The 27,288-nt window shown below is 35.0% G+C and overlaps 2 protein-coding genes across 11 annotated transcripts; one reads left to right on the top strand and one right to left on the bottom strand.

Moving 5' to 3' along the window:
* The first annotated feature begins 837 nt into the window (after nt 1–837).
* Nucleotides 838–7,529, top strand: LOC106176899 (protein SpAN). Its single transcript, XM_013559485.3, has 12 exons — nt 838–1,039; nt 1,658–1,711; nt 2,788–3,049; nt 3,242–3,380; nt 3,662–3,731; nt 4,228–4,431; nt 4,659–4,785; nt 5,000–5,119; nt 5,579–5,676; nt 5,987–6,123; nt 6,524–6,657; nt 7,106–7,529. Exons 1-12 carry the CDS (start codon nt 962–964, stop codon nt 7,264–7,266), a joined length of 1,584 nt encoding a protein of 527 aa, XP_013414939.2. The 5' UTR covers nt 838–961; the 3' UTR covers nt 7,267–7,529.
* Nucleotides 7,530–7,611: 82 nt separating this feature from the next.
* Nucleotides 7,612–25,496, bottom strand: LOC106180454 (HHIP-like protein 1). 10 transcript variants are annotated; one of them, XM_087005042.1, is made up of 11 exons: nt 24,452–25,496; nt 21,738–21,823; nt 19,767–19,942; nt 16,343–16,486; nt 15,413–15,542; nt 14,306–14,448; nt 13,940–14,021; nt 13,433–13,530; nt 11,947–12,075; nt 11,308–11,426; nt 7,612–8,217 (listed from the first exon to the last, which is right to left on the bottom strand). In XM_087005042.1, exons 1-10 carry the CDS (start codon nt 25,427–25,429, stop codon nt 11,341–11,343), a joined length of 2,052 nt encoding a protein of 683 aa, XP_086861168.1. In that variant the 5' UTR covers nt 25,430–25,496; the 3' UTR covers nt 7,612–8,217; nt 11,308–11,340. The 10 variants fall into 10 exon arrangements, with proteins under 10 accessions (XP_086861168.1, XP_086861169.1, XP_086861171.1 ...); XM_087005043.1 differs by having other exon boundaries at nt 11,322–11,426; XM_087005045.1 differs by lacking the exon at nt 11,308–11,426 and adding an exon at nt 10,697–10,783.
* Nucleotides 25,497–27,288: the final 1,792 nt, after the last annotated feature.

Below are 27,288 nucleotides of genomic sequence, written 5' to 3'. Positions count from 1 at the left end.
TCTTTAAAAAAACACACATTTCTGCAACATAAATTGGGGTTTAGAACATTGACGACGGCGTTTCCCTTCTACCCGCATTAATATCCTTGTCGCTGCTTCAGTGATGACGGCCACCATGTACTGACATGACAGAAAGTGAACGTTCGGACTTTGTTATAATGGCGTCGTAAGAAAAGTGACCAAGCCGGTTATTGTAAATAGGTTGATCCATTGGCCTAGTCCAAGTTTTTACAGTAATTAGGGTGTGTTAATTTAAACTTTCCGGCGGAACTTGCAGAATGCATTACGCTACAGAAGGGATATGCAATTATTCCTGTCGTATTTAGCTCAAAAAGCGGGAAAGGAAAAACCATATTTTCAGCAACATCATGACAAATTACCTGTCAGAAAAACAATGAATTCCAAGCTCAATCAATCCAACTTGTTGACTTTGGAATTTTTGCACAAATTGACACTTGTACCTTATTTGAAAATCAGCGTTAATTTTGTTTCTTGAGAAGTCCAAATTTTATCAAAATCTGCGGATTCTTGTCAACTAAATCATTTCAATATCGGTCCTCCTTCAGCTGTAACTAGGCATATGAAGAGGCGGATTGTGGCTACTTTTTGTTAACCTTAAGAGTTACGGGCACCACCCAGTTGTTCGTGCGTTTGATGAGAATAAATGAATAGCATATCACTGCTTCTCTCATACCAAGGATCAATTGATGGGTCTGATTTACCGCGTCCATAACTGAAATACGTATTTGACGTATGATGCAATTAAACTCTTGCTATTTGCACAAGGGAAGTCATATTGTACCCTATTTAAACATTCAGGAGAGCGTGTGTCTATAAAAACTTACGTTAGAAGGATTTTTGTATTAAAGTTTGTTCGTAGAAAGAAAGCTACGGCTGACCAGTTGCGCTCAGGATATTCGACGATTTCGGACACGTTGAAGCGGGCGTGAGATTTTCAACTATGGGAAAGCCAACAAACGGATTTCGCGTCTTGGTCACGACATTTCTTCTGCTAGCACTGATTGCAATTTGTAATGCGGTAAGGTGACGACTTTCCCTCCTTTTATTTATAATATATTTTTCAGGAATAAGATAAAGCTGTTAAAGATTTATTTTTCGATCTTGATTATTTCTCAATCAACATGTTCAACAGTTGCTAACGATCTAGACAACAAAATACGAGCGGTATTACGGTATGTATGTAAATCTTATACGTGAAAAAATGAAAAAAAAAAATTAATCAAAAGAGAAGTTTAAGTATTCTATACGTTTTTTTTCAAACTTTATTTTTCCGGAAAAGCAAATTTCCCTTCTCACGAACCTTTAGCCGTCCCGTTACAGCACTTGGATTCAATTTTTTGTGACATTTTTAAACAAAACAACTTAGTTCTTTCTTAACAGCTTAGTTTTAAATGTACCCCGATTTATTAAAACTGATATGACATTTCAAAGGGAAGAGAAATATCGACTTCAAGTGCTTTTCTTTTAAGAATTTTATCGTTCTTGAGATCTTAATTGAGAAAGAGTATCATCTTTGCATGACATTGAGACAAAGAAATATGACTTTGAGACATTTGAAAACGTGTACAGTATTTATTAATTTATTTATTTATGAGCATGACATATTATTGTTTTATTGTGTGACATTGCATTCCAGCTATCGTTGGCCGAAGCACAAGAGGAAGAGAAGAAACTGGAGGAATTAATGAGGGTATTTTTTGTTTTTCTATACCTTAAATTATTATTTTATTTTCATTTTCTTGCTTGGAAAATTAGTATTACTGGAAAACATTTTTTATGATTGATAATTGAAAAGAAAAGCATACCGATACGTTGATGTTTCTGAATCATTTCTACGCATTTCTACGCTTAGAAAAAACCTTATGAAAAATTGTAGCATTATATTATCTTATATGTACTTAAAATAATTATTTTTTGCGGCACTCTTTTCAAATCTGATATCGATGTTGGCTATAGGAATTTGCGAGTGCTTCTTTTCACAAACGGCACATACTTAATAAATTACTAATCGGTTCAATTTCTCACCTATCACTTGATGAATGGTCTTATTAAATCAAATGAATTAGTCGACACTCAAAATCAGGGACACCGTTTGACTGAATACAAACAGTATCAGTGTAATAAAGTCATAAACTGAAATTGATCTACTTTTATCAACTTAGCCGTATTTACAGTAGACCCCGTGTAATGATAAAGGCGCGAATTGGGCTTAATAGTTTCCAAGGCGGCTCCTTCTTACTTATACCATGAAGAATAGGAAAATAATCATGTTGTCCTGATGAAGGTAACCTCAGTTCACCCGTTGTTGTGGGTAAGCAAAGTCGGATCATCAAAAAATTTCGAGTTTCCATTTTCATATATACCAATTTATCAAATCAAAACGAAACTCCTCCTCACCCCCCCTACCCGTTAGACCCCATTTCCATAGATTTTAGATCGATCTATCCCTGTGGGGAGTCTCACTAGATTACTGTCAGCTTAGCCGGCTTTTAAACGTCTGGCCCGCCTACTAAAAGCTGTAAAAGGGTAATTAACTATGGTGCGCGCTCGGCTGACTGCAATTTAGCGTTAACCCCCAGGGAGTTAGGTCGATCTAAATCTTAATCACTGGATCGATCTAAATCTCTGGGAATGCACCCTAAGGACTGAATCACGATGTATGAAAGAGTTGACTCTGGCATGGGTTGGCTGGGAAAACAGGGGAAGGAGGGAGGGGGGAAGTGGGCAATCGGTACGGTTTGTCTTTTAAAATTCGGGCCATTTCAGGTGAAGAAAAACAAGCCTGGAAAGAACAAACCTCGATTATATGCTACACAGCACCAGGTAGAGACCCTCCCCGGTCAGTTCGAAGGCGACTTGTTGATAACACCAGAACAAGCTGAACGCATTAAACAAGAAACAGGCAAAAATGTCCCCGCTTTTTTTCGCAAGAAGAGGTCATACGTCGCACAAAAGAGAAAAGCAATGAGAGACACCAACAGCCATTGGAAAATGGGGATTGTGCCTTATGTGTTCAGTTCTTCTATAGGTTTGTCCGAATTTAACATTTATTGAAACTTGTGTTTGTCTGAATATTTACATGTGAATCTTTCAGTCAAAATGATTTGACACCCTGGTGAACATACTTTAACATATCTAGCTAATACCTTATTTTCACTATTTGTAACAATAAATTAAACCTATTACAACGAAAACAATTTTTCTATTTTCTATTATTTAGCTCCCCAGGGCCAAGAAAATATCAAGAAAGCCATGAAGCACTGGGAAGAACACACGTGCATTCGTTTCAGGCCTTATACAAGTGCCCTGATGCAGTGGCTGCAACATGATGATTATGTAGACTTCTATAACGGGACCGGGTATGTATGATTTCATCTTCCTAAAAGACAGAACAGGTAAGTCAATCCTTACTAAATATGGGTTGCTGTAAACCTACGATCATGATGAGCGGTCCCCTATTCTTAACTACACTTCATGGTATATAAAAAAAGGATGTGAATAGCGAAACTGCGTGTATTTGGAAATACAAAGTGCAGGTACGAAAACAAAGATGCGTGTCATAAGTGAAAAATAAAAGAACTATTTACTGACTTAATAAAGGTGAAAGAAAAATAAAACTGGAATTTTTAAAATATTTTAGGTGTCACTCTCACGTTGGTCGAATTGGTGGAAAACAAGAAATTTCGATCGGCCTATATTGCGATTCCATGGTAAGTGTATTAAATTTGTTGAGGTCGACAATAATTTTAAGTAGTATCGTTTAAGCGCATTCAGGACATGTTCTAAGCATATAAACCTAATTATTTACCATACACGCAACGACACGCCTTGGACTGTTACTTATCTCGACGTTTCGTGGGAATTTTGTTGACTTAGGTATTTCTATTTTCTACTCATCCATCTCGCCTTTACGTTCCAAGGGTCTGTTAATTTTAACGGAATTACTACTAATGTTAGGTTATAGAATCAAAAGGAATGAAAATAGAATCAAAATAGAATCAAAAGGTTGAGTTTTGCATTGGAAATTGTTGAAGCAAAAAAAATTCAGTTATGTTTTTCTGGCTCCTAGCCCAAGATATGCCTCTTTAGATATGTTTCTTGTAGGAAAAGTTTCTCATGACAAAAAAAAAATTTGGGGGGCTTTTTTACGATTTTACGAGTCTTATTTTAATTATATCGATCTCAGTGCATCTTTTCATATTTCAGTTGGGTACTATAGTTCATGAGATTGGACATGCTTTGGGCTTCTATCATGAACAATCCAGACCTGACCGAGATAGTTTTGTCAACGTCAAGTTAGAAAACGTGTTACCTAACAGAGTCGGAAACTTTGAAAAATATGGCCGCGATGAAATCGACGATGGAAATGTTCCCTATGATCTTGGCTCGGTGATGCACTACGGCAGCAGCGTAAGTATTGAGAAAATATTTGCACTGAGAGAGAGAGAGAGAGAGAGAGAGAGAAAGAGCAAAAAGGAGCAGAAATGTATTTGGAATTAGCACAATCAAACTGCAATCCATCCTTTGACCTGAAATATGTTTCCTCGTCTTAACTCTTGCTGACAGAATGAAACAAGCTTTATATGGATTTTACGTTTTCTAATGATACATTTATTTAAACTTATGATTAATAAAAGGAATTTGCCAACGGTGACAAGTTGACTGTGGAGACACGTGACGAGGAGATGCAGAATGTGGTCGGACAAAGAATAGGACTGAGTTTTTACGACATCAAGCTGGCTAACCAAATGTACAAATGCGATGGTGAGTTCACAAGACATATTCGTTTTTATCTTTTAGATTTTTTTCTTGAGGCGCCGTACAATGAATAACAGTTAATTTCTCATAAATTGCGTTGTTTCTCATTATTAACTTCTTAATCTAATTTGATGTATAGAATCAAGGCATGTGAATAGAAAAACTGCGCAGTCTGTTGGTATGAGAAATGACTCTGAACTATGAATAAAATCATTTTCAGCACACTGTAATTCCAACATCAAGTGTGAGAACGGTGGATTTATTGGTCCTGATTGTAATTGCAAGTGTCCACACGGACTTGGCGGGCCATTCTGTAATGACATCAACAGAGCGGACGTCCGTAAGTAAATCCGAATTCCGAATTACTGAATAAGGCAAACTGTAACGAAATACAGTTATCCAGCGGACGATATACAGTGCAGCTCGACGATGTGTGTGTGTGTGTATGAGTGTGAGAGAGAGAGAGAGGGAGAGGGGGAAAGAGAAGAAAATTATTGCACACTATAGGCTAAACAAAAATTTACGCAGCAGAACTGAAAGAACGTAGTCATGAAGCGGTATTTTTTCTTCTTTCGCTTCTATCTAACATCATTATCGTCATATCATTTGGAAAAGCTAAACTGTTCTACTTCTGAAATGAACAAGGTAGATTTGACCATATTTGTTTGGTTTGGTCTATTTATTATTATTATCTGTAATGGATGCCGATATCTGTTATTTCCGTTTTGTTAGTTAATAAAATTTGTAATTTATGGATAATAAAGAAAGAAATTAAACTAATCCTACATTTACTTTGCAGCATGTGGTGGTGTGTATGCTGCCAGTGAAGGCACAATTCAAACTCCTAACTTCCCTAGCAATTACATGGATTCAACAACCTGTTACTGGCTTATTAAGGTGCGGTTTTAAGTATTCTTCAATTATTTTAATTAAAACTAAATCGAGTCACAATACTGATATATTTATGTTGTATTCGCATATATGATCTGTCTGATTAATGCCAGCTCTACAGATATCAAACGTCATGTACAGATATGCATCAGCTGAAACATAGTTTGTAAAAAAAATAAAGCTTGATTTTAATATTTTTTGACATTCTTTAATAAAAGATAACATATTTGTCAGTCAAAATTTGGTGCAAGAATGTGCCTTAACAGTGTGCTGCGACAAACGTTTTGTTCAGCTGAATATTTTATCCTTTTCATAGGCCCCCATCGGATCTAAAATTCAACTGACGTTCCAACATTTCGACATTGAACTAGACCAGCTTGACAACGGACGCTATGAATGTGGTTATGACTGGGTGGAAATTCGAAAATATGGACCTGAAAAAGCAGGACCAAGGTATAAAATGCTCAATATGTCTGCAATTACGAAATTGAAATGAAATGATGGGAAACACTGGATGAAGGAAAAATAATTAAATCACCGAATTGAACAATATAATGCCAAACACATTAGCTTTTGTCAAGATACAGTACTTGTCAACTTAGGGACTTCTGTATAATCTGCAATTACAATAAATTAATAAATAAGTAAAATTAAGTTAGACAATTAATAAACAACATTATACATGTAAGATATTGTCAAGATATTTGTATATCCAAGAATTACACAACACATTAGAATTACAAGTTTAGTAGTATTTTTTTCATGAAGAAAGAAAAAGCTTGCAGAACAACAGGGAACTCTCTGGGGAGTGTATGTTGCTGGCTGTATCTTCAGTTCTATTATGTTTTCTCAGGTTCTGTGGTAGGCAAAAGGAAGGACAGACGGAAATCTACAATGTCAACAACCTGCTGATTAAGTTTGCCTCAGATTCTGATTACAACAACCAGGGTTTTCAGGCAAAATATAAAATCATACCTGGTACACAAGGTAGGAAATATGTCTGCAGTGAGAAATATCAGGATGTAAGAAATTGATGAACCTAATTTTTTTCCCCTTAAATTTATCAAACATAAATCACCTTTTTTATAATCTGGGGGGGGGGGTGTAGGTGGAAAGAACAAAGTAACCTCCCCCCACCTCCACCATTATCTTCATTTTCTCAACAAACATTTTACATGTAAGTAGCCAGTTGGCATTGTATTTTAATTGTTAAAACAATTTTACTTATATGGCTTTTGTAAGTTTAATTATGAACTTATAATTTGAAAAATGTTATTTCTGATAACAACAAGGACATTAGTTGTTTATATGTTCATTTGCTTATCCATTATAAAGGGAAATATTATAATATAAAGGGAAAATAAATTATATTTTTAAAACGTACATTTCGAGTATGTATCTCTTTATTTATTTATTTTTATTTATTTGTTTTTAGGAGCAAGTGCTGGAGGTTGGACAGCATTCAGTGCCTGGACACAGTGTCCTGTCACCTGTGGTGGTGGAATACAGGTACGCATGCGTACCTGCCTCCCCCCTGGCAACACCTGTCCCGGCAAAGACTTGGAATTTCTGAGATGCAATGTTAACCCTTGTTAAGGTATTCATTTCTCCCAAGGGATAGTGACAAGGAACTACATGAATTCTGCACTTTCTCAAAACAATATGTCACTTAACTACAAGATTTTGTTGTAGAAATCGTTTTTTATCTAGATTTTAAGTGTACAAATCAAAAATCTCATTATTTCAAGTGAAAAGTGACTATTAGGAAGGCATGAAGACTGATACTGTTCGGGTGTGGCACTAGTGGTACCTTACCATGTTTTTATGAACCTCCAAAAGTTGAAGATGAAATCAAAGCTTCTGATTTTTTCCATATTAAATGATACCTGTCATATGGTGCATTTAGTAGTGAAGAATAAAATTAGTTCTGCAAGAAAAAAATTATCCTATTTGACTCTCATTTATTTAGTCCCAGTTACCATTAATACATACATATTTGTATCACAAATTTAGAACATCCATATAATATTAATAATAGAAGAAACTTTAAATATCAGATGCCAGATATTTAATTAAAAGATAAGATTGTGAGATTCTAAAAAAAATATTTTTTCAGATTGATACATCTTATTTGTTACAAAAAACAATAGTTACAAACTACTCTCCATTAAAATAAACTCCATTTTGTTGCATTTCAAAATTGCATAAAATATGTATATATTTTAAATTGTTATTTCTTTAATGATATGTATTCAATATGTACTTTACATGTAGCACCAAGGTTGTTTGTACAGCTTATGCACAAATATTACACAAAAAAATTGAGATTACCATTTTTGTAGCTCTCTGGATACATAAAAATGCACAAACTTATATTCAGCTTGTATATAGTCCCACCGAAATTCCAATCAAATTACTATAACAGCTATTAAAAATATACAACTTTAGCAGCTTGCTTTCATATACAGATAAAGATCATTCTGGATATTTGGACCATCAGCACCAATAAGGATATTTTGACCCCAGGACTAGATGCTGAATTAGCAGCTGAAAAAAAGGGAGAATTAAGACTTTACAACCAACTTCTATCCACAAAATCATTTGAAGATATCAAAAAAATAAATGAACATAGTATTATAAAGCTTGAAATTCATCATTAAAAATCACATTACCTTTAGCTGACAGAGTTCACATAAAATCAAGTCTTATATCTCATAATGTCATAGAGTCATCTAATATTCAATATACATATTTTACACATACACTGGTATGCAATATACATTGAGTTGAAATCAAGTTTTCATTAAAATTTTGCATATGAGTTAAAAAAAAAACTCTAAATCAAAGAATTATGACTCAATAATTTGTATTCTTAAGGAATTTAAAATAAATAATGTTCCCTGATAAGTTTTTGTACCTAGTGAATTAATCTAAAAAAACTATCAACTACAATCAAATATATATGCTACGCAATTGTTGTTAGTTCAAGGCTCCCCGAGTTTCAGAGTACTGTACATCACCAGGATTTTCAGACCAATCAAAGAACTTTCCAGTAGCTGTGTTTTCTTTCAATATCTCAGTAATACGTATAGCTGGTGCATACCGGCTATAGAAGAATTCCCAGTAAGTTGTGAACTTTAGGAAAAATGGCAGTGATCTTATCCCTTTTCTACCCAGCTTATGTTTCCTTTTATTGTTTCAGGTAGGGCAAGTGTTTTTGCTTAATTAAGGCTGCATTAAAAACAACAGACTGACTAGTCCGTGGATCAAAAATGGCCAACCCACTTGAATGCTTGCTGTGTAATCCCTGCGAGGAATCTATTCAGCATCTATTAGGGAATTAGATGGCAAGCTTTTAAGTGGGCCACCATATTTGATCTGGGGACTAGTTAGTCTGCTGTTGTGAATGTGGCCTAAGACTGCATTCACATCGAGTTGAGCGATGGATCTACAAAGTCATGAACTAAATATGGCGGATGTACATGAAAGACAAAACCGCCTAATCTTTTAATAGTCTCTCCACCTCTCATACGTCTCCCCACGTGTCGTCCCTGCGGGGGTACAGTCATTAAATCTCGGCTCCATTGGGACGACACATGGGGAGGCGTATGAGAGGCGGGGAGACTATTAAAAGATTAGGCGGTTTTCCTTTCATATATGTCCGCCATATCTAGTTCGTGACTTTGTAGATCCATGGCTCAACTCGATGTGAATGCAGTCTAAGAGAACTTGGAAACTCAGGGGGTACCAAATTAGTGAGCCTCGACACTTCATCTTATGAATGTGCAATTAGCAGTATTAAAATATGTTACACTACACTTTGGCACAATATGATAAAAGAACATATGTTATGCATATGTAAGATACACTAAGTAGACAGTCTGTGCATTGAAGGTTGGGATGAAAAAGAAGAATAATAAGACTGTTAGTTGTTTCAGCAAAATGTTAATATCCACACTTCATTTCAACCTATCCATCAAGCTCCAAGTCACAAAATCATTGTACTTTTATTTTTGTTTATTTATTCATTATCATTTTTTTACAACAAACGGTGCCATGAGGTTCCTGGGTTTTATGATATTTGTTTTTTAAGCCAGCATTAAATGCAGCCACACTTAAATGATATGGTCTGGCATTTAAAAAAACTACTTCAATATCTGAAGCTTCTAATCATGCTCTACTTAACAGTATCAAATGCACTATCAAACATTTACTCCACATAAGCAAAACAGTTTTTGCATCCAGAATTGTTCAAATCTCAAAATAAAAACTGACAAGCATTCAAAAAAAAAAAAAAAAAAAAAAAAGCATACAATCATAAAGAGTGACTTGGAGCTTTTACCTTAGTTACAGCTACAGTCCCAGTTGTCAGTAAATCTTAACATATATCCTTACTCCCCACACTGAAAAATTAGGCAGGATGTGGATTAACTGCACAGGATGTGGATGTGCAGTCAAGGATGTGAATTAACTGCAGGGAAGTTTCCATTAAATAAGGTTTTGGCTGCCAAAGGGTATATTAAGTACTGAATTTTATAGACAATATCATTTAGTGGATTGCAAAAAGTTATGATAATCATAGTCATAGAACAAAACTTAGTGTATTTGAAAGCATTCTGTATCCAATGCCATGCAGTTATCACATAGGTTACAGGCCAGCAGTAAATTATTGGATCAAGGCACCCGAGACATTTCTACTATTAGCATAGGAATATATCTTCTCCAGTACAATAATGTAGGTTTACTGGCTGAAGGAAAGTTGCCATCAAAGCTCTGTAACTCAGTTATGACTTTATTGCTCAAATATCTTTGTAACAATTAGTAAATTTACAGCAAATACAGAAATGAATGATCCCATCCTTTTTTTCTTAGAAATATTTAAGCCCCTTACAATGCTTTGGCATAAGTAATAATCCTTGACCCTTTTATATCATAAGCATCAAAAACATAAAAAAGAGCCTGACAAAAATAAAGCCTTGGTGAGATTTGCACAAAATCCAATAACGGATTAAAAACTTGTATGTACTCAAAATCAAAACCAATCTCAGAAATCATCTTTGGTTCTTTCTTTTGGGCCACCTCATAAAATGAGGGAACCAATACCAGTTAGGAACTGAAACATAACAAGAGCAGTGCTGCACATAAAGAGGCACCAATGTCATTGTAAGGAGGAATACAGCTTCCCTGCCCCCCCCCCCCCCCCCCACATACCCCCAACCCACCATCCTGGATACACCTCTATATTAGGAAAAAGAGTATTCATGGCTGCAGTGGAAATACAACGTATTTATATCTAATGAAGTATTATTTCCCTAATTTGCATTGTGCTCTTTAATCCCACTATGAAAATAAAAATGCAATTTATTTTTTTATGTTCATAAGGCCCAGCTTTTGCAGATGTTCAGGAAAAAAATTAAGCACCTCTATAAAATTCTTATCCCATTCTAAATTACGTACAAGGCTACAGCTAATCCACAGCTGAATAAAACTATTGTTTCTCCATATACGCCTTCATTATCACACAATCTTTATTCACTGTGTGTGCTATTTACCCCATTCTACAGTATCTACAAGACTAGACCTTGTCTACACTATCCTACACAAGTACTATAATATATAATTATTCTTTGGTTTCACCTTAATTCACCTACATGTCAATGCCACAGTAGATTAAACATAAAATATGTACGTGTCCATGTAACATCTGATCATGCCATACAAACGTGAGTATGGTACATAGTAACATTTCCTTAAACCTGAAAATATGACAACAGTTATTTACTTTGGTCCTCCTCTATTTCCCAATCTTCTCCCTCTGTTCTACACATTATCAAGAAATAATTAGTTTCCCAACTAAACCCTTTATTCTGCAGGTATATTCCCAAGATATATATATATATATATATATATATATATATATATATATATATTCTCGGGTAGATCTAACTACTGTCCTTTCCACTACAGCCACCAGAAATCTCTATAAATGGAGGATTCTTACAGGTGAGAAATTACAGGTGAGCAATAAATTAACATTTATATGCATGCTGTCATTCAAACAAAGGTTAGTATACTATATGTTGCATGCAAGTTTAAATCAATCATTAAAAAATAAAAAATCAAAATTTACAACCATGCATATACCAATTAAGAAATATATCAATGTGTTGTGATTATAACAGAGGTGGGTATGTAGACACAAATAATGTGTTCATTTTAATGTTTTAACAGTGATTAAAATCATTATAAAATGGACTCTAATAATTGCGTTTGTACCTGGCTTTTTCTTTTTAACTGTTGTGCTAGTAACTTTTGGAGTTGTTCCCTCTTTTGACAGCAAAGTGGAAGTTATTGTTGTTGGTTCAGTTGTTTCTTCCTGAGGAGGAACTGTTATGTTCCCTTCTTCTGTACAATACATTACAGATTCTTATCATTACCAATTATGCAATGCCAGTTCCAAATGGTTAGAAATAGCACACAATTCAATCCTGTATCCAATGTAAACTGACATGCATAAAAAAAGCCAAAAAAGCATCAAATTTTGAATCTCAATAATTTTCCTAGTTCCCTGTTACTCTTGCATGTTAAGTCAGCTTTAAGAATGCATCCAAATTATTGCAGACTGTCTTCCCAAACCAGGCCATAATTATAGTGCATGATATTTCAAATCTCAAACAATTATATTTAAAATGATTTGACCATGTTCCCCATGTTCTTATCTATATGTTATCAAAATTTCCATTTCTAAATAAATGGAAAATCGATCACCAACAGCACATCTTTTTCCCAAAATTATCCAAGTACATACAGTAGGTCAGAGCACCCTTCTCCCCCCCCCTAAAAAAAACTTATTTTAAAGCAAAAGTTATCATGTACTTGTTAATCCATTAGATCTGTTAGATATATAATTCAACACTTTAACAGTTAGTCAGTAGATATGAGTAGCCCTAAAATTAATACCATACCCTTAGTAACTTGAAATGACTTCGCCTTCCAGAGCAAATTCTACCAGAATGACATAAGCATCATAAATAACTAGTTTTAGCATATATAATTAGTGGTACGTAGTAGTTATGAAGTCACTTACTGGAGGTGGGGGAACAAAATATTATGGGGTCTATGAATATAGTTTGTATTTGTTTCTTATCCAATACACATTTTTTCATAGACCCCTTAACACTCCATACCCACTCCCCCCAGTAACTGAATGTATAACAGATTCATCATGTCACTGAGCATTAATTTGAATAATAATAACAATAATAATAATAATAATAAGGAACACTTTGCTGACTATCAGTCTTACAAGTACAGCATATACATGTAGTACCTGCTGTGAGCCTCAGTTTAATAAATGGCAGTATTCAATGCAACAGGAAGCAGAAAAACCAAGGTGAAAAAACTAGACAAATCTGCTCAGTGACAAGATAAATATAATATTATGTGGTTAAAATAGATATCTATATGTTATTAAAGATGTTAATAAAAATATCCAGGTACTATAACTAGACTTAAACATGTCTACTGATCAACATGAATACAAATATCAAAAAAGTACCATTGAAAATATACACAAACATTTTACCGAAAGTTCAAAATATATAAAATATTAATTTTTCATTTAAAATGACACTATTGTAAGTCAGCCAAAGGTGTTTATTGCAAAACATATTTTAGTTGTAGTTACAAATAGAAAAATCTATAAAAACTATATTGAAAAAAGACATGACTGAGGCTGTGATCATATTGAATCCATACTTACGTCTTGGTACATTAGAAGCAAAGGTGACATCTGGTGTCAGTTTGACAGATCCTGCTGTATACTCTCTGGAAGACTCGCATTTTTCTGGATTTCCTCGCCTGGATTAATTAAAAGACTAGCTTTTATATTTCTAACAATAATCAAAGATTGAATTCGTAATTCATGAAAACACTTAAGTCAAATAAGAAAAAATATTTCAACACAATTAAATATGTGGAATAAAGAAAAAAGGTACTTTAGGTAACTAAGAAAATATCTGGCTGCTTGTAACAACTAACTTTATGAACAAACACACAAACACACTGATGAATACACTGACACATTTGCATATATATACACACATACACACATACAGAAAGACCCACAGGTTCATACACACATTCACAAACATGCACATTACCACCCACCCACCCATCCACACACATGCATGCACTCACACAATCCCAAACATGCACATAAACATAAACATAAACACACACACACACACACACACACACACACACACACCTGCCAGGGTCTACTATCCTAAACAGCTTCCCATTTTGTACAGTAGTGCTGGCAAAGTTGGTGGACAACATGTACATCTCACCTGCAGAGGAAATAGGGATGAACATATTATGGGAACATCTCATACAAAATGTAACTCTTTTTCAAAATAAATCTGTCAAACATCTTAACAGGACATCTCACCTGTAGAAGACATAAGGATGAACATATGGTCGAGAACCTCTTAGGCAAAATTTAATTTTTTTCAAAATAAATCTGTCAAACATCGTAACACTGTGTACAAAACAGCTGAATAAATACTCATAAAATGTTAAAAGAAAGTTGTGTACATTAATATTAAAACTGCTGTTACAGTTGAGTTTTTACCAATTTCATCTTCACCAAAGGAGATGATATACTTGGGGTAAGTGCTGACAAGGCCATTCAGACATTTGTCAGGGCCACACATAAAAATTTGCTTGTTCCTCCATTGATTTGTTCCACGGTCTTCTTCTAATTTGAATATTTTCCTGGAAGAATCCATGAAGCATAAATTCACTTGAAGATTTTGTTCTAAGTAGCTACAGACTATAGACATGTAATGACTCTTATAAATCCTTTTAGTAATCCAAAGGTTGAAGATAAAAGTTAAAAAAAAAATTATAATATTTTTTATGTGAAAGAGTATAAAGCAATGTACGTAGCATAGTCACAGATGACAAATCATCATTAATGCTATTTTTGTCTAAATGAAAATGTGCCATAATTCAATACACATATTTCAATAACTTATGGCCCTATTTCACACAGACCACGAATCCCACGAATGGCCATGAATTGACAAATTTCACTATTCGTGGTTGAATCGTAATCAGTACGTGAAGTTCTTAACAGATTCTTATATATTCGTAGTCAGTTATTGCACTTCTTGACCAACAGGAATTGGTGGCAAAAACTTTGATGCCCCTATTTCACACAGACCACCAATCCCACGAATCGCCAGGAATTGAAAATTTCAGGAATCGTGGTTGAATTGTAATCAGTTCGTGAAGTTCTTAACAGATTCATATATAATCGTAGTCAGTTCTTGCAATTCTTGATCAAGCGGGAATTCGTGGCAAAAACTTTGAGCTGTTCAAAGTTTTGGCCACGAACTCCCGATTCCAAAAAGTCGTAGTGAATTTCTGGACAATATTCGTGCGATTCCAGCCGAATCCCACGAATATTCGTTACACTATCGCACCTGTATCGTAACTGAAGCGTAGAGCGTGTCGAATTAGACCAGAAAATTGGCAAAATCTCACGAATCCTCACGAATCCTGAAATTTGTTAATTCCTGGCGATTCGTGGGATTCGTGGTCGGTGTGAAATAGGGGCCTTATACAGACTTATATGTACCAAAATTAAAGTGCATCTTCACAAGAGGATGGTCAGGAAGACTGCGAAGTAGAATCTAAAACTACTAAAATATTTTAAGAAATCACTTCACCGCACCCGTTCATAAAATCCCCATACACGTAAGCCCCCTGTAGGTTGGGATTCATGCATCCTCGGTAAACATGGCCACCAGTGACAGATTTGCCAACACTGTGGCTGTATGCATGGATGGGAAGAACTTCTGGTCCTGGAAGAAAAAAAAAATCAATTACATGACCAATTCCATGTCACTCTCTTGCAAAATTGCCAAACCTCTCAAATTGGAAGTACCATTTGTATACTGCTTGATGTGAAAAGGACGAATGTTTCACATAAACAAATTTGAAAAATATACACATATAATACTGATGATTGGCACCTATATACAGTAAGCACTAAAACTTCTTTCAAGCAAGATAAAGACTTCAGGATCCCTTATTGGGTACCAGCAATGCATAAAATGTTGTTGCCACTCAAGTTAGGTCAACAGAACTTGATCCACCATCTCTGGCAGCAGTCCCATTGCCATTAGTTCACCAAAGTAAAGAAATCTAATCCATCTGTTGTCCAACTAACTGCCAGAGAAAATACAGCAAGTTGTGTGCTGTGATGAGTTAATCATTATCAAATTTAACTGCAGAGATGGTTTTGTTAAATTACTTTTTCTCATTTGGCTTGAAAACAGCCTTAAGGCATTAATTTATTTTAAAAAGTAAAACAAATCCTCTCTATTTTATGTGAAAGATATAGGTAATTACATGTGATATGTGTTATAAGATTTCTCACACTAATGCTCAGTAAGAGGTGGATGTTCATCCGTCTCTAAAAAGGGTCAATAACCTCAGTAATCGGCAAAAAACTAAGAGATGCATTTGACTCAAGGTCAGTTACCTCAGTAATCATGAATATGAAGAAAACAACTTACTTGTGACTTTCACCTCAACTAGTCATACTTTTAATGAAATGTAAATAACCTACCAAAATGTTTAACGCATCGCTTATGCTTACCCATTTTTCCACATTTGTCTTGTTTATAACATTCAAAGCCCTCTCTTCCATTCCAGCCGTAATTGCCTCCTTTTTCAATAAGGTCAATCTCTTCGTACGCAGATTGCCCAACATCACCACAGATGATTCGGCCTTTGCCATAACCTGAAGATATCAAGAAGACAAAATGTTATATTTCAAGCACATCTTGATACAATACACGGAAATTACATGAATCACAGTTCTTATTGCTGACAATTTTCATTTAATATGTATATAACAATCTGACCAATTATTCACTTGCCAACAAGAAGTATTATAAGTGGTTTGAGCAGTAATATGCTTTATGAAGAAACTTATTCAATCTGTCATGTTAACCTTCGTTATCATTGTCCTTACAGAAAAAAAAAGGTTCCTGGCTTGTCAACTGTAGGAAGTTGTTGAATGATATCATTATTGCCTTCCTGCACTTTACTGTTTCCTCAAAGTGACATTTAATGTGCGACTTAGTTCACATCAGGGCTAAATTAGACTTAACATTGACTAACTGACAGATCTGTTAATGTGGGAAGTATAAGATGGATTCCTTCAAATAGTCTATAGTACAGCCTAGCTTGTGATTATAGCAGTGTTGTTTTTATACACAGCAATAAAACTCCTGAAGTTAGAACAACCTCTTTGTTTATATGTTTGCCAATGGCAATACACGCAAATATTCAGGAAAAGAAGAAAAATTTAAGTCACAGGGAGTAAATAATGGGCATTAATAACTCAACAAAATGAGTTTTGATCTTGCTTTCCATACATTTTTCTAAGTGCCTAATGCCAAAGTCACCTTATTCATCAATTTAAAACACTGTAACCAAACACATGTTACTAGATTACTTTTTAAATTTCTGTAACTCCTAATGAAGCGTAAGTATTGGTACTTCTCACCATAATAATACATGTATATGATCTTGAGCTTCAATTTTTTGCAAATAATGAAGTTAAAATGTCTTAAACATGGCGTACTAAAGTCATGTGATGGTTATCATACACAAAATGCATTTTATCAGTGTTTTATCTTAATAAAAAAAGTCACCCTTTCTACTTAAACCTAAATTTTTACTTCTTCACACCTCTTAAACTCCTCAAGGGAACAAAGGCAGGTGATTTGAATATTTTTTTTATTTAAATAGGGTGCTTAGGGCCACCTTTATGCAACTTATCAAACATAAAGTATATTCAATTGGGTGGCATACTGTTGTTTGATATATTTTTCAAAGTCTTAATGGCCAACAAAGTTTTAATCTTTTTTTCCAAGAGATGTCATTATTTTATTGCAACTATAAATTTGGTAGGTCAACAAGCAAAGCTGGATGGTGAATCACATCTAAATCATTTTTTTAAGTGTTTATGATAAGGTGTACTTTTTCCATTAACAACCTACACATATAATAAAATCTATCATATTTGAAAAACAAAGGATAAGTGCAGTCTTCTTTGAGAATCAAATGACTTCTATCATTGAAGGGATCTTCTGCATTTAAAGTATAATATTACTACTGACAAGTCTATAAATCAACAAACAATCTCTTTTAGGGCAACAAAATATTTTTGGAAGCAAGACTATCAACCAGTGCTTTAAGTTCGAGAACTTAATAACAAAGCCTCCTTAAATCTGGGCGGTGACATTTGAAGTCACCTGCAATTGAATTCAAAAGTACCAATACAGCAGAAAATTGCTAGGCTGTCTTCACTTTTTGGCAAAATCTCAGTGCCCTTGACACTATTACACTGCAAGGGGTAAGAACATTTATAACAGCAAATGAAATGAAAAAAACATATATTGTGACCTGGGAACTAGCCACCAAAGTAACATACAAAAGAAATATTTACAATCAGCCAAAATGTGACTGATTTGTGGAACACACTTGGTGAAGGGAAATAAATCATTGCTAATATTATATGTATAGACACATATATAATGCCCTTGTGCATGCAACTTAAATGACTTGGTCACAGAATCCATAATGTTGTTCTGGTCAGTAAATTTAAGGTATTCAAAATCTAAGATGTTGTGCTTAATTTATAGCTTGATATTTTTTATTTATTTTTTGTAACTAATAAATAGGATAAAAACAATGAAATACTCCACTTTTGAAACAAAGTAAATAAACAAAAATGTTTCTGTTAATTTGCAGGAAGTACAGATAAGAGGTATACATGTACCAGTTTAAAATTTTTCCACCGTGTCATTTTAAACTGTTTTTTTTTTATCACAATTAGTGACTACTATGTGTTCTAATGTAAAGTAACTTCAATTAAATGGGTAATCTTCACATTAGGCAGAACTCACGATTTACATATAAATTTATGACAATGCAACTTGTTCCAAATGATCGACCAATGCCCTCCCCAAATTATACCAGTAGTTACTACATGAAAATACAGGTAAATTGGCATCTTGCTGTTTGATAAGAATTACACGTTTCCTGTCTCTCTCTCTAAGATTAAAACTTGTTTTTGACTGAACAAGTGCAACGTCCTGTTTCTACTGCTTTCATAAGCAAGCTGATAACATCAGGTGAGGCCGTCACTTTCATAACCCAAGTGCTGCACACTCAAGTGCACATCAGCAAGCTCTGGGCAGCCCTTTATGTCTGGGGCAATCAACTTGCATAAATGGTCTGACTACACAAATAAACCTAGAATAATCTAGCCGACTTGCCAGGAAAAATCCATAAACCCATGAAATATTCATTCCAGATTGGAGCAGTTGTCCCAGCCTTCAGCTATTGGTATTCCTCAACTGAAATCTTTTTAACTTTAATAATTTTTATGGTGTATATTGTGGATTATTCCTACATTTTGTATAAAAAAAGGTAAAGGGATTATATTTTTATTATATTCCCCACCAAATCTAATTTTTCTTGACAAAAAGCAATTTTCTGCCACTCAAGCATCTGTGCACTTTGATTCAAAGTTTTATACCATATCTAATTAGATAATTTAGTTCTAAATGGCTAGCCAATCAATTATACTGCAATTATACTCCTGTACATTTCAGAACGATATATCAACATAAGTTACCTTAATTTCAAGGAGTTTATCATTTTTAAAGCCTAAAGTGGAGAAGGCAAATCTCTGTGCAAGATAGGTAGACAAAGAAAATGTGACTTGGGTACATAACATATGCAAATAGTATACCTTTAAGTTCAGTTGGTGTCAGATGAAAAAGGTTAAACAGTCAGTGTAATTTTGCAGATGAATTGAAAAAAAAACAATAATATCAAGTCATCAGAGTGATATCTTCAGTTTAATGCTGCAAAACATGACAATAATGACCACCCTGAAATCAAAAAATATCTCACCATCACAATAACATGAGCCTCTGGCACTCCTATCTCCACTAACAGATGCAATCACTTTGTAAAAATACACCTTTTAAAACAAGTTATACCTTTGTCATCCCCTCTGTCTTTGCCACATCTCCAGATATTACGTATGCCATAGGCATATATTTCTGGTCGAGCTCCCGCCTCACTCACAAAGGGGTTGTCTATTGGAATACCATATGGAAGGCCCCCAGTGGTGGAATCCACATCAATTCGAAGCACCTTGCCCAAAAGGGTGTCTCTAAAAAGATTACATATCCACTTTCAAGATATGACTATAGTTAAACATTATAGCAAAGGCTCTATTTTCCTGTAATATAAATCTTGATCATAAAAAATAGATCCTTTGTCATATTTTAGTTAAAACTAACTGCAACTGATTTTTAATTTATAAATTATAATTGCCTTAAGTTATTTGAACACAAATTTTATACATACTTGAAGATGAATAGGACTGCATTGTTTAAAAAATAAATAAAAAGTCCTAGTCTATTTGACTTTTGACTTCTGTAAACAAATTATTGTAGCAGAGACCATGTTATAGCAAATTTTTTCTACAATAAAAAGTTATATCAAACACCACACTAACAACAAAACGTTTATACTTTAGAGACTTTTAACATTTTATTACTATTAAAACATCTCAGACTGAAATCAATTTACAAATTTTTGAGTAATTATTTTAGGCTTTCATACTTAAAGATTGTGTTGGGAAATCAAAAACAAATGGATTTTGTTGAATTATAATGAAAGTTAATCTTACACATACAGACTCTCACATTTCATCAGATAACACAGCAGTGCACAGTTCCATACAAACATGACACATAATTGAAATATTTTTTATGAACTTCACTGCTAATTATAAAATTAATGTAACCAACCCACACCATTTTTTGCATTCATCACAAAATCTTTTTCTGAAATACTTGGAAAAAGACAATACTGCTTTTAGAAATACAAGTAATAATGACACATTTAAATAATCAAAACTTGCAAAAAAAAAAAAAAAAAAAAAAATACAAGGAAAAAAAGAAAGAAAAACTTGTCATTTCTTTCTTGCTTACCCTTAGTAGTCACAGTGATAAAAAATAGTCAACCCTATTATGTGAGTTAAGACTAATTTCCTGTGCCTAATATTATGCCCGAAGCCTCCAATTGTCATATCTATTGATAATGAGCATAAAATGATAATATAAACTTATACCATCAATAGATTAGCTTCGGGATTTTTTTACATCTAAGTAATTCAAATAATAAACAGAGAAGCAGAAAAAAAATCCAGCAGTCATAAAACTAATTTATTGCAAAAGTCTGTGAATTAGCTTCACCGTAAAATAATATAATGGCTAAGGGCATATTGAATTCATTAGTATTGTGAATACTGGTCTACAATCAACCTGAATTGCAGAGCTCTTAATCTGACTCTCCTCCCAATCTTATCTGAAGGAGAACCACCAAACAGCTAATTAACAACCAAACAGTTGTAGTTTTGATTTAAAAACTGATACTTCAGTATGCATATTTTAGATGATTCACAAACACATACAATGTGTGATATGACTTTTAAATGACCCAGCACACCCTTACCGTCACTTATCAAATAATTGAAAAAATGAGTAGCAATTGTTTGCCAGTTTACAGAATTTCTTATATACCCTAAAACCCAGATTGTCTACAATATGTTATTAAACAATGTTCCTGCAGTATCATATGTCAATGTCACGTCATCTCTACTGAATTATAAAAAAATTATCATTGACTAAGCAAGTGATTTGAACTACATCTGTATACCTTAATATTATCATTTTTTGCGATTAAATCTTGCACCTTTAAGTTATATATATAATAGGATATATAATATATATATAGGACACAGAACGTATATACTTGTATACTAGGTCACAGGTTATATCTCACGAATATCTATCATTGCATGTAGCCCTTTAGCTGGTACATGTAATTGTCATTTTAATGTTCCTTCTTATCTTAACTTTCAATTTTTGAAAATATTTTTTGATGAAATGTTCACATACTTGCGTTGTCCATTGTTCTGTGGATCTCCTTGTGACCCTCCATCACCAACAAAGAGATACAGATAACCATCATCTCCAAACAACATCTGAAACCAAAAGAAAACAACTGATAAATATTTCTAATTCAAAGAAAATAACTGACAAGTTTATCTTGAAATATTAAATGACATTCCTTAAAGGGTATATAGTTTTACTGGAACTGTCTTTGCTAGTTTAAGTAAGGATTTTGAAATCATCATTCCAATTTAAATGTAATGCAGCCATTTGCATTATATTGAGAAAAGTTGAAAATTGGAGAGTTCGGCATGTATCATATTAAAAAAAAAGGAAAATGTGGTCTTTTAATGTTTTAACTTTTAGGATGTTCTGTGTACAGTACATTTTTTTTTACAAAATAATATATTTGAAAATCATAAATAAAAAGCTGTAGTTCTAAATAATATAATTAGTTTGCTAAAAATACATTTCATGACATATGGCTCAAAGAATAAGATAAATGTCCTTATTTGCAAAAAAAAAAAAAAAAAAAAAAGGGAATTTGTTTAATCAAACTCATTGATAATAAACATTTTTTCAGCTTTTACAGTCAAACCACTCATATTGACCATCAAGGAAAGTAACTTTTCACCTTCATGAAAATAATAACCTTTTACGACACTTGAATTCAATCAAAAATCCATTAATCTATGGGAAGTGCATATAAATGGCAATTTGGAACCAGAACCTGCAGTAAATGTTGACAGAGTGACAAAGCAATTTTTTGTCTCTTTGCTGATATATAAAGTTTTTCAGAACTGTGTGCGTCCACAAACCATTAGTTGCCCTGCCCATGCTGGAACAGTGCACCTGAGAATCCATGGTCAAGTGCTTGCCATATTTGATCTGCGGACTAGTTAGTACACAGGTCAACTGGTTGTGAACACAGCTTTAAAGCATTGTTATGTTTTGAAGAAGATAATGATCATTGAAAACCAATTAAACGAATGTCATGAAACACGAGTTACCTATTAGCAACACGTTAAGTATCATTATAGACAAGTTTCTTGGTTGGAAATTTTTTTTTCACTTTCAGGTCAAGGATATGCACAGCAAAAATCTTTGACAGATGGAATTTTGAGAAAAAGACATGAAAAAGAGAAAAAAGCCATTGTGACCTGCTTTCAAATAAATGAATCAATCAGTGAGCTATTACATAATCAATAAACCACTAAATACCAGCATTGGTTTCACTTGTATCAACTTCCTACATGTTTAAACTTTTCACTTTCTGCACAAAATTGAAACTATTCCTCACATATAAAGTGATGAACAGTCTTCCATCTGAAAACAAGTCAACATCCAACAATAACAGAGAAAAGGGAATAAGCCCAATGGCAATAAAGTAATTCCATACATGAAGGGGGAAACCTAATTATGTGAAATATACCTTTGCCAAACACTGAGTAAATGTTTGTTTTCAACCACACAGAACTCTTAAACAGGTCCTGTATCACCCTAAAGACAAGAGGGGTAAAAAAGATATCAAAACTGTAGTCTACTATATCAAATGCCAGGGGAACAAGAAGGACTGTTACTTTGATAATGAACACATCAGGCAGGCAGAAAGAACACCGAAATCTAGGGTCACGGAAAACAAAAGACTGAGCTCCATCACTGCAGACCTTGTCTCTAAACACATTCACTCAGAGAAACAAGGGCATCAGATCCTGCGGGAGACGGTAAAAAATTGGACAAGAACCCATTATGATGATAAGAGAGCCAGCCTGAGGGTAGTTATGGAGGAAATTTACATCCATGCGTTCAAACCAAGCCTGAACTCATTCCAGGGGTCTTTCGGAAGATCAGAATTTTTACGTTTATATTGACAGGCATCTAATTTTTTTTTTCAGAAGACGGTCAAAAAATGGAGGATAGATCAACAAAGATAATTTGGCAGACTGTCAGAAAATATCTCTGAATCTGCCCCTAGATGCAGGGGGAGACACCAAGTGTTACATATATGGGACTGCACTATAATTACTTATTCTCTGACCACAGGGTGTGCTAGTAGTCTGTTACAAAAATATTGTACTGCACCCTGTGCAATTTCACATAATTAACAGGAATGTGTTCCTTGCCAGACCAGACATACCCTTTGTATATGTCAGTGGAAGTGATTTCACATTAAGTGCTGTAGTGCACATCCCTGTCTATATTGCGTAATACAAGTCTAGCATGGCCCTAGACTTATTCCATATGCTAGCCGAGTGATTACATCCAACCTCACAATTATCCTCTTCTGCTGCTGAGCCACCATTCAGATTGGGGGTGTTTTCAAACACCCCATTTCCATAGATTAGATCGACCTACTTTAGATCAACCTAACTCCCTGGGGGTTCACGCTAAATAGCTGTCAGCCGGGCAGACACGAAAGTTAATTACCCCCTTACAGCTTGTAGTAGGCGGGACGGACATTTAAGTCGGATTATCTGAAAGTAATCTAGTGAGACTCCCCGCGGGGATAGATCGATCTAAAATCTATGGGAATAGAGCCTAACAGGGGTGTATACTAGTAATTTAATTTTGCATACTATTTCAGAGGCACCTGATATCAGATAATTATAACCAATGCACTGGCGAATAAAGCTCAGTCTCATAATCAGGCATAGTTACACACATTGAGGAAGGTAACTGTGTGACTGCAAACTTTATTTAGTCTAGTAAATATACTCTACCTCGCCCCCATTATGATTACTATAAGGTTCCTGTATTTCCAAAAGTATTCTTTCAGTTTCTCTATCCGCCTTGTTCATGTCAGAAAGAGAGGCTTGCATTTCACTTATTCGAACATACTGGTTGCGACTTTTCAGAACAGAGTAATATATGTAAAATTTTCGATTGACACTGAAACTTGGATGGAAGGCCAAACCAAGGAATCCCCTTTCATCCCCAAGCCGTGAAGAAGTCAAAACTTTGTCCTTTATATCCAGAAAAGGTTCAGCCAATCTTGATTTGTTGGTGAAGTATATATGGACAAGCCCCTTTTGTTCTGCTACAAAGAGTCTTTTTGTTCCGTCCATGGGTGATCGTGCCAATAGGGGGTTGCCTAGTCCTCCAGCGATCTCTTCCAGACACAAGCAGTCTTCTTCATTTCTGAAAGCACTCACAATATCTGAATTAAGTACAGAGTTTGTGAGAAGGTCCGGATAGCAGTAGTCTACATCAAAAAGACTCATTTTATTGCAAAAGTTATTGGCACTGTCTAGCGTGGCTAAAACTTCCTTGTCGCTCGTTAAATACTTGACCGAGTCTCGGCATTTCGAGTAAAACTGCTGGCAATAACTGGTGCACATGCCGGGCATAGAACGAGGTATTAGTTTAGTTTCTGCATCATACAAATGAGCTGCATAGGGTGAGCACTTTTGACAGAGAATCTGCTTTGCAAAGTCAACACACGCGCCCAAACCATTGTTGTTTAATTTTTGAACAACCTGTTTATAAAAATCCCCCAGTTCTTTGTCCTGAGCCGGTGTACAACATCCAAAATCGGTGTACTCTGGACAAAACCCTAGCCTGCTGCCGGGTTCGAATGGAGGCCTTGAGTCGAGGCACTGCGGGTGACACGAACACATTGATATCCAGGATAAAATAAGTAAAAGTAATATGGTTGAATTACCGCCACGACCGGGAGGACATCCTGTCGTCTTCGCCATTGTGGCAAATAGTGCCGACTACATGTGCGACTCTCCCCATTTATGTTTACTTCCGTGATTTATTTACTTGACGCCAGGTAGCGGTAGGCATCAAGATAATGAAGTGCCATTCGCGCACTTCTTGTGCGATAAATCGAAGTTCACAGCAGGGCACTTATATCACTGCACAAATTGTTTTAGTTTTTAGCTTTAGTATTTATCAACTTACAGAACCGGAGAGCGTCATTTTATTTTAACTTTATTTTAAAAGTTGTAAGTGAGGATCGAGCTCTCTGTAAATGAAGATTGTGTTAGATATAATACCCATACTCCGTTTCTTCTCTACCACACTGTAAATAGAACCGATATGTTTGTCTTCTCCATTTCCGTTAAATCTACTATTTTAGTGGCGGATTTAGAGGACTCCCCCCCTTCAGTTTCTGAAACATATATCGCACCAATATTCCCCTCTCGAAATTAGAATTTTGACTAACTAAATTATAGTTCTAAACCGTACAAAAGGGCACAGTTTGCTTTCCAAAACACCAAAAATTTTTCGGGGTCCTTAAAGCAGGCCCCGAACCCCACACCAAGGGGGCGATGGTCAACTTCGCATCAGAATCCTGTCGTTCCAGATCCCCCTTCAAATAAACCTGGATAAGCCGGGGCCGTAGCGATAGTCCGAAGGTTCAATAGTCCGAAGGTTCATTGGTCCGAATGTTCACTATAGAACATTCGGACCAATGAACCCTTGATTAAAAAATCGATAAAAATGTTACCGCTTTTCGGACCAATGAACCTTCGGACCAATGAACCTTCGGACTATCGAGACGCCCCCGATAAGCCTCTGATAAGATATGTCTCATATGTATCATTTGAATAATTTTCACAAATCTTTTGAAGACAACTTCCCTCTTTTGTTCCATAGGGCCTATCTATTTTATTGTAACCTAATGTATGCAGTTAAAAATAGGCGTTGGCTCACCAGAAGTTGGAGGCAACTAACAGTTATTAAAAACACAGTTGACGCATGTATCGATGGATAACAAACTCGGTATGACAATATTAATGTTACAAAGAGGAATGTGCATTGTAGAAACATACGTGCGCGCATGTAGGCCTATGACGTCGCACGCACTTTGCGCCAACGGACAGCAAACAACGTTAACAACAACATGAATAGCAACAATCTGCATGCAATTTGGTAACGTATGTATCGGTGACGTATAAGTATTATTACTGATGCATCTCTGAAGAGTTCTTAATCCCCGAAGAAGGCCCAGGCGCCGAAAATTTGGATTATGGAACTGTAAAGTAGATATTCAGAGATGCATCAGTAATAATACTTATATTTTCCTTAAGATCTATACGGTGAATTAACATGTATCGGTAACGTATGTATCGATACATACGTTACCAAATTGCGTGTAGATTGTTGTTGTTGTTTACCGGGTACGTTGTTTAATTGTTGTCTGTCGGTGCAACTATACGTCAGTGCGTGCGACGTCATACATGTAGGCCTACGCACGTTTGTTTTTACGTCGGACATTCCTCTTTGTTAGATTGCCCTACAGAGTTTAATATCCATCGATGCATACATTGCCTATGTTTTTAATAACTGTTAGCTGCTTCCAACTTCTAGTGAGCCAACATCTGTTGTATGTATTTTACTGTATTTTACTAAGAGTGCAGTGTTAGTCGAAAATATATTGAAATTGCTTTGCTGCGCATTTAAGAATACAATATTTGTTTTGGAGAAGCTGTAGGGCACAACCGCCGGCTTTACTTAGGTCCTCGTCGAAAAAAGATCAAATTTTGTACTTTTCACATGCATGCATGTATTCCTCCTTCCCTCCTGCTACAAGAACTTTGACACGGTG

This window comes from Lingula anatina, chromosome 2, assembly GCF_051362555.1.
Source record: "Lingula anatina isolate TDL-2025a chromosome 2, LinAna3.0, whole genome shotgun sequence".
Classification (NCBI taxonomy): Eukaryota; Metazoa; Brachiopoda; class Lingulata; order Lingulida; family Lingulidae; genus Lingula; species Lingula anatina.
The sequence above is the reverse complement of the archived record's forward strand: the minus strand, read 5'-3'. Positions and strand labels throughout refer to the sequence as shown.